The sequence below is a fragment of the Dermacentor silvarum genome, chromosome 1 (genome assembly GCF_013339745.2).
Source record: "Dermacentor silvarum isolate Dsil-2018 chromosome 1, BIME_Dsil_1.4, whole genome shotgun sequence".
NCBI classification, from domain to species: domain Eukaryota; kingdom Metazoa; phylum Arthropoda; class Arachnida; order Ixodida; family Ixodidae; genus Dermacentor; species Dermacentor silvarum.
The window spans coordinates 388,219,581-388,235,171 of record NC_051154.1 but is presented as its reverse complement, the minus strand read 5'-3'; the positions used below and the strand labels follow the sequence as shown (position 1 = coordinate 388,235,171).

Below are 15,591 nucleotides of genomic sequence, written 5' to 3'. Positions count from 1 at the left end.
TCACTGCAACTACCACGAACGCCTACCAAGTTTCTATATGGGCATACAGGTAGGAACGGCGGAAGCTCACATGTGGACATGAAGCCAAAAAGCTCCGAACTAAATTTGCGGTGTACACAACTTAAACTCACAGCAGTCAAGGTCGCACGCGTGGTAATGCTCTTTCATCACAACAACTTGCATTGCGACGGGCACATACAAACTGAACAGCCAAAGAACAAGAATGCGCACACGTTCAGTGGAGAGCAAGCAAAAGCTTTCCCGACCCCTGCGCACCTGCATTGCACTGCTGCTGCTTTTTTTCCCCACTACTTGTTTGTTGGCTTCGCGTCCCCTCCTCCACATCGCCTTCGTCGCTCTCCCCTCTCATCGGCCAGCCCACTTCATTGAGAAGCTTGCTCGCAAACGCGCTTGTCTGCTGGATTGTTGCACAACATGAACCTTGTTGTCATTTGGCTATCGCTATGAATGGCGAAACAGAATTTTTTTTTGTTAAGGACGAATATTTGTGCTTTAGCTTCTAATTTGAGGCCACCATCTGATGACTGCTGTGTGCACTAAACGTAATCAGCCACAGCGTCCAAGATTTACGATGCTGTGCGATGCAACACAAGCCAGCCTCGGATACCATAAGCCACGTCGAGGAATTGTTCTCGGCACGATCTACACCACACTCACTGGTGCTTATAACAGTGTTGTTATGGCCCGACCTTCTTGCGATTTGTTTATGAGTGCTTACTGAGTCGGTACTATCCGCTGGGAATGTTCTGGGAATTTGTGTTGTTTTTACTGCTGAAACTATAAAACTGAGAATTAATGAAATTTGGGATTTAACGAAGATTTCACTGCAAAGATAACTTCAGTACATCGTGGTTTGGCTGTATTTGGCTAGCCTCAAGTACACAAAAACACGGAATAGTCCTTTTTCGAATATCAATACCCAGTGTCTAATATTCTATTCGTATTCGAAACTTCGAATATTCACCCACCCCTAGTCGTGCGACATTGCATGCCCATGTCTGAAAAATTGAGCAAGATTTGGTACGGGGTCACTTTCATCACGGAACACTCGCATTGTTTTATGGAGGAGGTAGCGGTCCCTCGGATACCGTGGAGCTCTTTGTGACAGAAACAGTGCCTTGGACATCTGAAGTTTAGCCGCTCAATACGGAGGATCTGCGCCAAGCAAAGAGCTCTGATGCTGAGTGCAGTTCATTTATCTCCTTACATTTGGCATGTCATAGGAGCCAAAATCAGAAGTGGCGCCGTCATTAACATCCAAAACCAAACTTGAACTCTGTGCAATGGTGACATTTTGAAGGTGGAGGGTTGCGAGTACGCCCCGCTCTGCAGTAGCTTTCACCGCCCAAGGCATTGAAGGAGGAGTGGAAGCACTGTGGAGGCCATGTTTGATTGCCAATAACTCTGCTTCTACTGAACGCATCTAAGTACTTTTTGCGGCAAAGTATTTCTGAAATAGCCTACTTTCATTTCAAATGACTTTCTCCACTTCGATAAAAATTGCTTCAGGGCCCTTTTAATCAAATTAATCAATGAGACGTGTTCGATTAATTGTTTTTGAGAGTTTTGACAAGAGTTGTGTGAAAACTTTGAAATCGTACTGGAATGACAACGCATGAGCAGTGACTGTGCTGCTGTAGTAGAGCAACTGTCGACTATTTCTCCGAGTCCCAAGTGATGCCGAGCCGTGCGCTTCCCCTGCCTTCTCCCCCACCGCACACATTACCACGGCGCGCCCGTAGCCAGAGGCTTGAAATGCCCTTGCAATTCAAGGCAACCCAGTCATTGATCGTCTTGTCACTCCCAGTCCACTATAGACATGGCACAGCATTCGCGCCGGTTGGGAGCACATATTTGACATAGCAACGGAGCTCATGTCGATTCCAGCAAATCTATTGCCTCCGAGTGTCCATTCTCGCATGCTGGTTGTGTGGCCATTCAAAGATGGTGTTGGTTTCACCCAAACATCCCAGCCAATTGACATTCTGTTTCTCTGTAGAAAATAGTATGTGGCTTAATATCCTGAACTAGTACTTTTCTTTTCCCCTGTGCATATTGCAGTTTCTTGCATATTTTAGTTGGACTTCACCTTGCACTTTGCCATTTTTCTTATTTCTTGTTTAACTAAACGGTACGGGGATTCACTAGTGCCATTTATTTTGTTTAATGCTGCCTAATTAAGTGCCATTTTATAACAAATATTGTTAAGATTTTAAAAGGCCACTGGTGTCAACTTTATTTAATAGTCTTTAACAAATAAAAAATACTTTTTAGCAAACATTATGAACATTATATACGTTTTCTAAGTTGGTTCCACCTCTTAAACATTAAAATAGCGTCCTACAAAAGTAAATAACTGTTTCAATCATTCAAAGTGCCTTGCAAAAGTTTTGAATAATCAATGAAAAACTTGAAAAACCCTGCATCGAAAGCAAATAATCAAATAAGGGCTAATATACACACATGTGTATATTAGATGGTTGAAGGCTCATATACACACATGTGTAACACATACACACATGTGTATGTGTGTATATATGTATATACATGCGTGCTCAGCGGCGTCTACTTGCTTCATTTTTTCACCATGAAAACTACATAAGCTACCTAATTATTTTTGGACACCAGTGGCTCTGTATGCACACGCGTAGGTATGTGCATGCATATGCGCTTATGTGGGTACATATATGGGTATGTATATATAATGCACATGTGTATGCATGTATGAATTGTTGTTGCCGAAGAGTGAAAGGGGGCTGCGGGCCTCGTCAAGCTGCCTCTACTGGAGCAGCTTTTACTTGCAGCCTCCTCCACCAAGTTGATGGAAATAAAATTATTATTATATATTATATATATATATATTATAAATAGTGATGAATCGTTAACGAGATAAAGTTAAGCGACCATTCCTAAGTTCCACCATACCGCCTGAACTTGTGAACTAATGAGGGGAAATGCAGTGGTCGCTGCTCATCAACGAACTTGTCGGTTGTGCCAGCAGGGACACGGGGGGGGGGGGGGGGGGGGTGTACAGAAGGAAGCGCAAGCTTTGTATCTAGTGCCGACTGCTTGTCTCTCTCGGTGGTCTCATTGGGCCAGGCTTTGGGTGTGGCCCTTCATGTCCTAACATACTGTAGTCCTTTCTTTCGCAAGTTATTATGGATTGCCCTGAAATGTGGCCCAAATGACAAAACTTTATTCCAATGTGCACCAAACTATACTGAAATAAACTTTGTGTGGTAGATGATTCAGTATTCATTTTCTAGTTAGCCATTGTAATTGCAGATCAATTAAGTTTGTGTTTAGTGTACAGTGAGCTACGTGGCATTTAGTGTATAAAAACAATTTAATGACGTGATGAAAGTACCCGCCGTGGGGGCTTAGCGGCTATGGTGTTGCACTAGCTGGTAAGCTTGATGTCCCGGGATCAAATTCCGCTCATGGCGGCCGCATTTCGATGGCGGCGAAATGCCAATATGCCCGTGTCCCTTGCATTGGGGTCACGTTAAAGATCCCCTTGTAGTCAAATTACTCCAGAGTCCCCCTCTGTGGCGTGCCTCATAGTCAATCATGGTTTGGCATGTAAAACCCTATAATCCAATTCAACGTGATCAAAGCATGTGCACAACTTAGTTACTAACGGCAGGCGTTACGAGAAGGAAAAGCATTTTTTACTTAATAATGCTAGAATGCACCATGTAAAACATTTTGTCAAAAAGGGTACTAGTGCCTTCAATAAAGTGGTGGCGTGTAGCAGTACTCCGCAGTGAACTGGAGCAACACTGGCAAAAACAAGTAGTGTACAGAAATGAGTACGCTTTGGCTGAAGGGAGAGACTTCACAAATTTCCAAGTTTGAAGTAAGCAAAGGTAGGATTTTGCAGGATTTCTGGCCATGTAATTTGGACATATAACGTAGAGGTCTGAGATGTGCACACGCTGCCTTTGTGCTCCAGGAGTGCCACCATGGACCCTGCCATGACGACCAGCAGGATGGTGGATCTCGAGCAGAGCATCCTGGTGGCTGATCAGTCCATCCTGGTCACTTCTAATGCCCTGGAGGACAGGGGTGAGTGACAGCTTGCCGAGCTTGGTGCACTCTTGTTTAAAAGTTCACCACTAGCATTGGACAGTATTGCCCATTGCCCATTTAGTTGAACATGTAATATTCAATAATTATGAGAAGCAAGATTTCGCAAGGTAAAAGCGGTAATGGTTTCGTATTCGTGCGCAGTCGCTGAGGAGAGGTATGGCGCGCCGCCGTGACCATCCCGATTGGTACTTTGTCTCTTATACTGACACGAACCTTGTGTCCTCCTTTTCTTGCTTTCTTGGGTAGCTGTCAACTCTATATAACTATAGCACAAAGCCTCAGTTCCTTCAGAGTGCTGCAAATGTAATTACAGGGTGTTATATACAGCCCGTAGAAAAACATGAGTCAATTGCATTGTGGTTTTAGACATGAAACAAAAGGCTGTACTATGACGGTCACGTGGTCCAGTGGAATCTCATTAAAGGGACACTAAAGATAAATACTCAATGATTTGAAATTTCATTGTGTCTAATTTTGTTGATTTCACGGTAAAAGGTTGATATTAGAAGAGAAGGTGACGGTTGAAGGCTCATTTTTGAAGTTTGCGCCAGAACTGGTACGTCAGTGTGATGTTGCAGATTGCACAGCTTTTTTTTTGCATTTTGGCCATTGTGGTTCAGTGAAAGTTCTTGAACTTTCCCAACTTCAGTCTTTCGCTCTTTTGAAATACAATGTAGTCCATTTTTATCGATAAAAGTGTGACATGGCCCTAGCAGATAGCGTAAAATTTTACATTGTAGTCAGCTGTTGGAGTTTCAAGGTGCTGTTGCTACCAGTCTTTTGTTTTTGTGTTTGCTTGTGGTAAGTGGCTTTTTTTGGTATTGTGCTAGGGTAATTTACTAGCACAGCTGAAATAATTTCTCTCTATAAGTAAGTGCAAGTTATTTCCCCTATGTTGTCCTTGGTGTCATAGTTTGTTGGTTTCTTATGATATAAAAGCCTTATTGGTGTTTAGGACTATACAAGAGATGAAATAAAAGCATAGAACAGAGTAAACAAATAAAAGGCTGACAATCTCATCCTCTACCGCTAGTAAATATGCAGGTAGGTACCCTTGCAGATCAAGCTGATTTTGTAAATGCACACTTCGAACATGTTTCTAGTTCTTCCAACTATTTCGACACATTCTTAAGATATCAACAAGCAGAGCAATTGCCCTTTGATTGAGAAAGCACGTGAAATGACCCATACAATCGCCCATTTAGAAAGGCTGAATTTCAGGCTTCACTGAAATGTTGCAACAAATTTGCCCCAGGAACCGATGGAATAGTATATGACATGATTACACACTTAAACCCTGAAACCCTGAATGTTTTTTTGGGGGGTGGGGGCACTTGCTGAAGGCCTTGACTATTTGAGGAAATCACCTATTTTTCAGTAATTATTTGCACTAAAGCACGGACAGATCAAAATTTGGGGGGGGGGGGCCTAGCCCCCCCCCCTGGCTACGGGCCTGCTCTGCAGTGTGGATTCAGGGAAGGTAGCTCTGCTATAGACCACCTTGCCCGTATGGAGGCGAACATTTGGGATGCCTTCATACGAAAGCAATTTTTCCTATCGGTATTTTTTGACATGGAGAAGGCCTACGATACTACCTGGTGCTTTGGAATTCTCAGGCATTTGTCTGGAATGGGTATCCGAACTAATTTGCTAAGCGTTGTTGAAGATTATCAGTCTAATAGAACATTTCGTGTGAGAGTTGGCAACGTCCTAACCCGACTATTCACTTGGGAAACAGGTGTACCTCAACGTGGGATGCCGAGCTGTACTCTCTTCATCGTCAAAATGAATTGTTTGCATACCGTTATACCGTGCTCAATGTATTATTATGTATATGTGGACGATGTGCAGATTGGATTCAAATCATGTAATCTTGCAGTCTGCAAGCAACAGGTACAGCTTGCCTTAACCAAACTGTAAATGGGCAGATGAGAATGGATTTAGTCTAAACCCACAGAAAGGTAACTGTGTGCTCTTCTCAAACAAGAGAGGAATATTAACAGATCCCGAGATTTCTCTGAATGGAGAATGTAAGCTCTCAGCAATAATTTTTAGGTATAATCTTAGATTCCAAACAAACTTTTATACCTCACCTGAAATATCTTAAAGAGAAATGTCTCAAAACGATGAATCTACTGAAGGTTATGTCACGCATATCCTGGAGAAGTGACAGGCGATGCCTCTTGAGCTTGTATTCGTCTGACACGATCACGCCTTGACTACGGTGCAAAAGTTCATCACTCTGCTGCGCCTAGTGCTTTTAAGATTCTAGAATCTGTTCACCATTTGGGTATCCGCCTGGCTACAGGTGCCTTCATTACTAGTCCTGTAGAAAGCCTGTATGTCAAGTTCAATGAATAGTCCCTACATCTCCAAAAGACATATTCAGCTTTCTCGTACTTCCTGACGGTAGAATCAAATGTTGAACACCCATGTCACTCAATTACTTGCTATGTATCCACTGCCAGGCTTTATCGTAACCGCCCAGTTTAGAGGACTCCTTTGTCCCTGTGTTTGGAAGCAATGGCAGAGGAAATGGGTGTCCCACTTTGAGAAAGCGTCCTAATGGCTCCTACTCGCTTTCCACCACCCTGGGAATGACAGACCATAGAGTGTGATATCTCTTTTGTAGAAGTATAAAAATGTGCAACTGAAGCGCACATATATTCTCACTTCCTTCAACTTCAAACGAAGTACTGCTGCGAAGAATTTTGCACAGATGCTTCAAAGTCTCCGTCTGGTGTGCCTTATGCAGCTGTTGGAGCATCGTTTTTAACATTGGGTGCATTAAATCCACACACCAGTATATTCACTGTGGAAGCATTCGTCATACTCATGGCCGTAAAACATATAAAGCAGACACATATCACTAACGCTATTGTGTTCACAGGTTCATTGAGCGTCGTTAGAGTGCTAATGAGCATACAAAAACATAATAACCCTGTTTTTAATGAACTGTACTCACTGCTATGTGCAGCTTACAGGTGCAGCCATGGAATTGTTCTTTGCTGGGTACCAGGCCACAGAGGCATAATAGGCAATGTAGCTGCTGGCGAAAATGCTACGTCTGTAGCCGTTAGTGATGCAGATAAAGATATACCCATAGCAGTCACAGAGTTCAAACCCTTCATACGGCATCAATTGAGTAAGTATTGGCAAAGCCAGTGGGATGCTGAAGTAATAAATAAGCTGCACATCATAAAGCCAAAATTAGAGAACTGGATATCAGACAGGACAGAAAGACACAAGGAAGTGCTTATTTGCAGATTAAGAATAGGCCATACCCAGGGCACTCACTCTCACCTACTGACTGAAAGTGATCCTACAACATCTAGTACATGTTGCAATGAACCACTTTTCAATTTTAACACTGACCTAAACTTTTGAAGATAAATTGACACCTTAAAAATCATTTGGCCAGGATATTTGTAGCACTATCTCCCCCTTGGATGTTGTAGCTACAATGCAAGTGCATTTATAGAGCACATATGTGCCTCCCGCCCCCGTGCTACTATCTCATGTACACCTTGCTTAAACCATCCTTTGTTGCAAAGATTTTATGATCATGGCGCACGTCACTGATAATTGCCATTATTTTAGTGTACTTATATATTACGCAATTTACAGAGACCTATTTTAGGCCCCTTTACAGCCATGTTACATCCTTTGTTATCGTTAATACTTCATTACACTATGCGTTTGGCGTTTTTTTGCCCAGAACTGGCCCTTGTGCCATTAAAACCCATTGATCAATCTGTACATCCTTGGTAACAGAGTTACTGACAGCTAGCAAAATTCTTGTTACGCAATCAGAGTAGACTCCTGGGCATGTGCAGCAACTGAATTTCCTGCGCAAGAATTATAAGCAATAAACTGGATGTCGTTTTCTGATAATAGATTTAATATTTGGCTTTTTCTTTATTTCATTCAATACGACATGCACACCCCTAGTGGACAGCTGTTCAATAATCCAATAAAGATGGGTCACAAAGTTCATGTAAAGGCTCTTTTAAAGGGACCCTGGAACGATTTTGATGATCTTGTACAAACTTACTGAGTTATTAGGGTAGGTCTTTCTAATCATTGACACATTTAAGCATTCCGTGTAATTATTATAATTTATTATAAGGTATGTAGCAGTCCGGGTAGAATAACTAACCACCAGACGTAACTTCGATGAGACGGGTGTGTCCGCCATTTAATATTATTCTCCGCCGACCCCTTTTCTTCCTCTTCTCCCTTCTCTTCTTCGTCTTCTTTTCACATTCCAGAAGTAGTCCGCTTCACCCTCCCCGGCTTTTTTTGTTTACACCTCCTGGTATAATATTCGAAGACATTCCTGATTGAGGCACACTCTGTTTGGCCGGTGGCTCCCAGGTACCAAATAGTCTTCAATACACCGTGCTGCGATGCCGTTTTAACCACGGGGAAGGGTCCGTAAAGCCTAGAGTTGGTACTTCCAATTCCTTTCCTGACTAGGATGTGGTCTTCCACTTCTATATCTGGTATGTCGCTGTTCCACCTCTTGTCGAAGTTTCTCTTCATGCGCTGTCTGTAGGCATCTTCTTGTTTCTCGCTTTTCTTGACTTCACTAAGTGTAAGCTTCTCCAGGATGACGAGTTCGCAATCCACAGGAAGAGTAGGCACAATTCCAGAAGTGGCAAAGCGAGGACTGCATCTTAAACCGCTCGTATAAGAACGGTTGTGGTGTCTTGTAGCAGCCTCCAGGCAGCACTTTCAGCAACCTCGGAATTTTGGGTACATCTTCATGAATTGCTTGATATCCCTTATAGCACGTTCAGCAAGGCCGTTTGCTGCAGGATGGTAGGGTGAGCAAAATTTTACTGTTATCCCATGATCTCGTGTCCAGTTGGCTAACTTATTGCTCCGAAAGGCCGGGCCATTGTCACACACTATCGTCTTTGTATTTTGGAAGCATTGAGTTTGAAGAGCAATGACACTGTTGGCGTCTTCTTTTCCTGCCTTGGCAGTGATCATTCTTGTGCATTCGTCGATACTGAGTAAAAACGCTTGAGTTTTCTTTGTGCCTTCTCCCTTCTTTTTAAGTTCCGCGAAGTATAAGTGAATGATTTCAAATGGGATGTGTGAGTGCTTTGGGGTTATCATCACATCTGTCGCCTGCTTGAAGTTCACTTTGTTCACTTAACATAGGTGGCACGTGCGAATGTAATTTCTGATGTCGTCCTTCATACTTGGCCAAGTAATTCTTTTCAGCAGTTTGTTGTAAGGGCGCCAGAAGCCGTCATGTCCCCCCGACTCTGGACTGTCGTGGTATATTTGAAGTATCTTGGGAACCATTGTCGATGGTACGTGATTTCTTCTGTCCACAAACTTCATTTCCTCAGTGCCTTCCCACAACTTTACGTGATTTATTTCTTGCGGATGTTCGCTTGTCTCGTGGACAAGTTATCTAGACATAGTGTCCGCATCTGTCAGTAGTGGGCCAGGCCGATGTGATACGTCAAAGTCGAACTGTTGTAGGTAATTAGCCCATCTCACGATTCGACCCTTTGGTTGTGCCATGCCTAAAAGATAATTCAAAGCTTGATGATCGGTAAAAATAGTGAATTTCGCGCCTTGTAGATAGGTTCTAAAATATTGTACAGCTTTTAAAACTGCCAGCGCTTCTTTTTCTGTGGTAGTATAATTGACTTCAGCAGGCTTCAATGTATAGCTGTAATATCCAACGACGTAGTGCTTTTGACGATCCGATTGTCGTGGTGGCTTCTGATATAGAACTGCGCCCGTTGCGTAGTGCGACGCATCAGTATTGAGCACGAAAGGCAATGAGAAGTCTGGTATGCGGAGGATGGGATCTGACGATATCAGTTCGACACGTTCACTATAGGCCCTGTCACACACCAGATCCCATTTAAAAGGCACGTCCTTTTGCATCAAACATGTGAGACACCTGGTCTTGACCTCATAGTCTTTGATGAGGGACCTGAAATGTCCAGCAAGGTCTAGAAACATCCGGAGAGAGTGGACATCGTATGGTTTCACCAACTTTGAAATTCTCTCAACGGAGTCGTGCTTCGTGCTTTTAGTAGACCCATCGAACACCCTGCCGAGGAACACAACTTTCTCTTGAAAAAAAAAAAAGCTTTTCTTGAAGTTTACTTTAAGGTGGGCGTCGCTGAGGGCACTCAGGACTTGAAAGAGATGATTCTGGTGTTCTTCTTTAGTCTTCTAAAAAACGATAATGTCATCTATGTAGACATTACAAAAAATACCTAGGTGCTATTTCAATATGTCATTCATAATCTTTTGAAACCAAGCCGAAGAGTTCTTCCAACCGAACGGCAGGTGATTATATTCAAATAAGTCAAAAGGCGTAACAAATGCGGTGTACTTCTTTGTATGCTCAGTAAGCGGAATTTGCCAAAACCCCTTACAAAGATTGATACAAGAAAACCAGCAGCATCCACCTGTTTCGTCAATAATGGTATCTATCTTTGGCATTGGGAAAGGTATAAGTTCCGTTTGCTGGTTAAGGGCTCTATAATCAGTGTAAAGACGGAAGGTGCCATCTTCTTTGGGTGCAATTGTTATGGGTGAGGCAAACGGTGAGACAGAAGGTCGAATAATATTTGCCTCTAACATTGCTTGCAATTCCTTTTTAAGCCATATCTTCTTTTCTCTTGACATGTTGTATGGAGCTTTTCGTACCACCTTTTTATCAGCAATTTCAAATGGAACTACATGTGACTTCGTCGCTGGCAGGTAGTTTCCCACACAAACAAGCTCCGGATACATAGCTCTTATGTCTTCATCCCGCTGAATTACTCGTAGTGGTCTAGGTACCTCAGCATTTGCCTTCACTGTTTAGTCTTCTTCAACGAGCACTTTGTCATCCCAATAAAAATTAATCTTGAGTTTCTTCATGTCAGGGCGAGAAAGCAGAAAGTCATATGTAACATCTGGGATTGCTAACACTTGGCTGGTGACTAAATGTCTTTGAAATTCAATTATCACGGATGCCCACTCGTTGTGTAAGCTCACCGAACCTTGTACACGAAGAGCTTTGCCAGTGTGAAAATGATTGATATCCAATCGATTCTTGTTAATAATTGATACTGAAGCTCCACTGTCTACCAAGGCTTTCATTTTGACACCATCTATCTTGACCGGTACCTGTAGTAAACTTGACACTACGTACACCGTCTCATGGTGATCGTTACGATGGTGCCGATGACTTTCGCCGAGTTTTGCTTGTAGTTGGTAGGGTGCTTGATCCTGTGCACTGATAGAATGGTGTTGATGCTATTCCAGGCATTATCAGCATATGGGCCCGAACTGTGCATATAGTTACGTGCATAGCTGTTCGAGGATAGGCACTCCTTATGGGGACTCAACATGTTCACGTCCCGATTATTAAAAACCAGTTGTCTCCTCCACACTGAGCCTTCCTGTTCCAGTTGTGTTCCTGGTAACAGATTCTGGAGGCACTGCAAAAGCTCGTCTAGAGTTCTTGGGGCTCTCATCTGAACTTCATTTCGAATGTCGAAACAGAGACCTTGCATCACTAACACAAGAACTGCCGTTGAGGTGAGCCTAGGTTCAGCGGCATGCAGCAAACAACGCTTCTCAAGGACATACTCTAGGGGAGATCCTGATGCGTACTGGTAACCTAGAGCAGCATCCCATCTTTTTACAGCACTGATTTCAAAAGCAGCCAGGAAACTCACTTTCCATTTCTCCCAACATGGTGCTGCCTTGTCAAGAAACTGCAAATCATACCATTTCCTGGCAGTGGCATGAAGATAACGTCGCATGTTTTTAATTTTTTCAACATCAGAAATCCACTTATTCTATTCTCATGCGTACTCATAAAAGGATAGCCATTGGTGAGGGCTTTGGTGGTTGCCTTCAAAAATGTCCGGCTCCTCAAGCTTTTGCACTGGTTTGTCTAAGCTGAGTGGCTCAACTAGAGTTTTCATTAGTTGACCGTCTTGCGTCATTTGTCGCTGCTGCTCTTCAATAATTTTAATTACGATGCTCACTTTCTCCACAGTGGTTCCTTGCGTGAAGCATCCACATCGCATTGGCTCGAGGATCAGTTGTTCCAGTGCCGGTAGTGACAGATTCACCTTCACCAATTCCATTTGAAGAAGTTGCTCGCGACCTATGGAGGCTTCTTTCATAACTGAGTCGATGAGGTCTGCTGAACTAACATGTCGTGGAAGGTCAGTTGATGGCTCACCTTGTACTTGGTAACTCTTGAAGACAACATGCTGCGGTGACGTCTGGTCGATGCAGAACGTAACCCACATGTTCGTCGTTGGCTGCGCCAAAATATGTAGCAGTCCGGGTAGAATAACTAACCACCAGACATAACTTCGGTAAGACGGGTGTTGTCCGCCATATAATATTATTCTTCGCCGACCCCTCTTCTTCCTCTTCTCCCCTCTCTTCTTTGTCTTGTTTTCACATTCCAGAAGTAGTCCGCTTCAAGGTTTTAAAAATTTGCATCGATACTGATCGCAGTCGCGCTGTTCAGCCGTGCTCCGTCCCTTGATACTGTCACGTAGTAGTGACGCTGAAGTAAACAGTCGTAAAACTGTGTATGACGAAACTTATTCTTTATTGGGCGAACCTGTGCTCACAAAAGCAAGCTACACTCGAAGCACAACGAAAGCGGCGAACACAGTCGGCGATCGTCGAAATCTGATCAGCGGTGAAACGCGCTGGCTTTTATACATGAGTCATCGAATGTTCCAGATTAATCCCTGGTACCCGCAGTGTCTTCCAGAAAGTTCTAGACAATTCGCGTCGGTCATGCAATCAGATAACATAAGCGTCAGTGAAAACAGGCAACGGAAAGAAGCATCGTTCTAGAAACTTCCAATACAGGCACGTCCTGCGCCGAGCGATAACGTTTAACATTTGTTAGCCGGCGGAAAGTGGCCACCGGTGAAAGATAAACATGCATCCGTGTCAATACCCTGCCCTTAAAAAGCATTGTCTCGATGCTACAAACAAATGTGAAAGCGAAAACAAAACCATGCGTAAGAAAAAAAAAATAAAGCACCTAAGTTTGTCAGCGGGCGTGGAAAGGCTTAAGACACACCACGTGGAGGACTTCATGTCGTGTGCGGCGCTGCTGTGATTGCAAAATGCCATCTGGCACGACCTCATAGTCCAGTGCGCCAGTACGTCGGATGATCTTATATGGTCCAAAATAGCGACGTAACAGTTTCTTGCTAAGTCCTCGTCGGCGTATCGGAGTCCATACCCAAACATGGTCGCCGGGCTGGTACTCGACGTAGCGTCGTCGAAGATTGTAGTGTCTGTGATGTTTTTCGTCGTCACTGATCTCGGAGGCGTGCGGGTGTTATGAGAGATGGAGAGGGAAGAGGCATGGCAACACAGCAAACAGATTTTATTTACACGCGAACTCAAAAACCTCAAACCAAAAACTCAAATACACACTGAACTAAAACACAATGAATAAATAAACGCTAACAAAAATGCAGCCTAATGAACTAATAAACCTGCCCTTAACTTTGCCTACGTTAGTCCTAGGCCTTTCCTACCCCAAAGTCTGGCATCACTGGCCTACTGTTGTGGCGATGCAAGAAAGTCGTTCTTACGGAGTTCGTCCTCGTTGCTCGTCTTCTCCCGGCGGGGATCTCGTTGGGCCTTTCTTAATGTCGGTGCCTCCGTCGACCGTCGTATATTCGTTGCTGCCTTTCGGTCGGTCCTTCAACTCGCTCTTCTCGGGAGCCTGGATAACCCGGTCGCTGCTGCTGACGTGGCCGGGAGAGGTGACGGGTTAGGCCTAGCGACGTCCTCGGCCGCTGCTTCCGTCTCGCTCCTTTCCCGAGAGCCGACGTGGCGTTCCGGGGATCATCGAGCGTGCCGGTCTGCCGTAGAAGGGGGAGCCTCTCTGGGGTGCCTGGTCTTGTCGTGAGGAGCTGCAGCTCGTCCAGGAGCCTCGCCCGAACTTGCCGAGGTCGACGGCCACACCGTGGACGGCCAACGTCACGGACTCGGCCAGACCCCCAAGTCTCCCGTCGCCAGTGCGGTGCTGGCGATGCGACCTTCCTGGCCCGGAGCCACGTCGATAATACCAGCTCAGCCTCGCTTCTGCCTCGATTATGGCTCGGTTCACGCGCCTCACGCGCCTCGCGCCGTTCCGAACGCTCCGATCACATCGTCCTCGTCTTCTTTTATTTCGCCTCTGGCGTCTTACTCATGACATGGCTCCCCTCTTCAAGAGTTTTTTTTTCCAAAAAACTGCTTCCTCTTGAACTTCTTTTTGGCGGCGAACTTGACTTTTGTTGTGGCTTGAGTGCTCTTCTGTGCGTCGTCTTCGCTTACCACTCATCACCACACTTCACTGCACTGTCGCGCACGTTTCACTACTTGTTCTGTTCACACAACACTGCACTCAATTGTTTGTAATGTTCATTGTCCCAAACACTCTATATGAATAAACTTGCTATCTACACACATTTGTAAGAGCTGACTATTCCACTGTCCGAAGGCATTCCTAAATAATATTCCTTTAGTACCCTACCGGTTATACCTGTTCATTTTTTCCGCCTTTTCCTAAGCTCCCACGCTTCTCTACGCCCAGCCTGCTTCCTTCCCTTTCTTGCTCTGGCACATTTCTCGTGCAGCTTGGAATGCCTGTGCTTTAGCTCTAGCTTCCTTTTCTTTCTTACACCTGCATATCGCTCGTACTGCTTGGAATGGCTCTGCCTTAACTCTGGCCTCTTAATCCTTTTCCTTGACGTCCGCCTCTTCTCATGCATCTGCGTTTTAACACGCCGTTTTCTTTTCCATCTACTGGGAGTTTTCCTCCCACCTTCACGCTTTGCACTTTTTAGGTGACTAGGGCCTCTATCCTCTTTCTCGTTTCTCTCGGAGTTTGACTGGCTCGTCATTTCTGGTGCCTGGCGATTCTTGGAATCATTTTCCATTACAAACCCCATGTCGTTACGAGGTGAAGCTACTTCTTTCGTTACCGCTCTCTGCTCCTCGCTTACGCCAATCTCTATCGGAATCTCGCCCATCCTCATATCACTGTCTTTCTTAATCAAGGGTTCTGTAGTCGAGGGCTTCTCCTCTGGGTCGTCACGGGCGCTATCTACTCTGCCAACGTCTTCTGACAAATTTCTGCTGTCCGCCAGCTCTGCTACACTAGCGGGCCTACTCTCAATCTTGAGCTCAGCCTCACGCTCTCTCCTTTCCGATGCCTGAGCTTTCTCTTGTAGCATCTTTATCTCTTTCTCTAGGCGTTGTTTTCTTTCCTCATAAGCTTTCTTAACTGCAGCAAGTTCTGCTAATCGAGCGGCCTCTACGCGTTTCCTTTCATCCTCAATTAGTTTGAGGCCCTGCTCCTTGCTGAGCTTCTGCTTGCGAATAGCAGCCGATATCGCCTCCCAATCCATCTCTGCAACTCCCGAGTATCAGTGACTGGGCTGGATAGAATCCGGGAACGGATCCTGG

At 44.6% G+C, this 15,591-nt stretch overlaps 1 protein-coding gene across 1 annotated transcript in view; it reads left to right on the top strand.

Moving 5' to 3' along the window:
* Window positions 1-15,591, top strand: part of LOC119437522 (uncharacterized) — a 478,366-nt gene that overhangs the window by 51,100 nt on the left and 411,675 nt on the right. Inside the window, exon 5 of the mRNA XM_049660653.1 lies at window positions 3,977-4,089. Within this exon, the coding sequence (XP_049516610.1) occupies window positions 4,072-4,089 (18 nt within the window). The 5' untranslated portion in view covers window positions 3,977-4,071. The remainder of the gene's footprint in view (window positions 1-3,976; window positions 4,090-15,591) is intronic.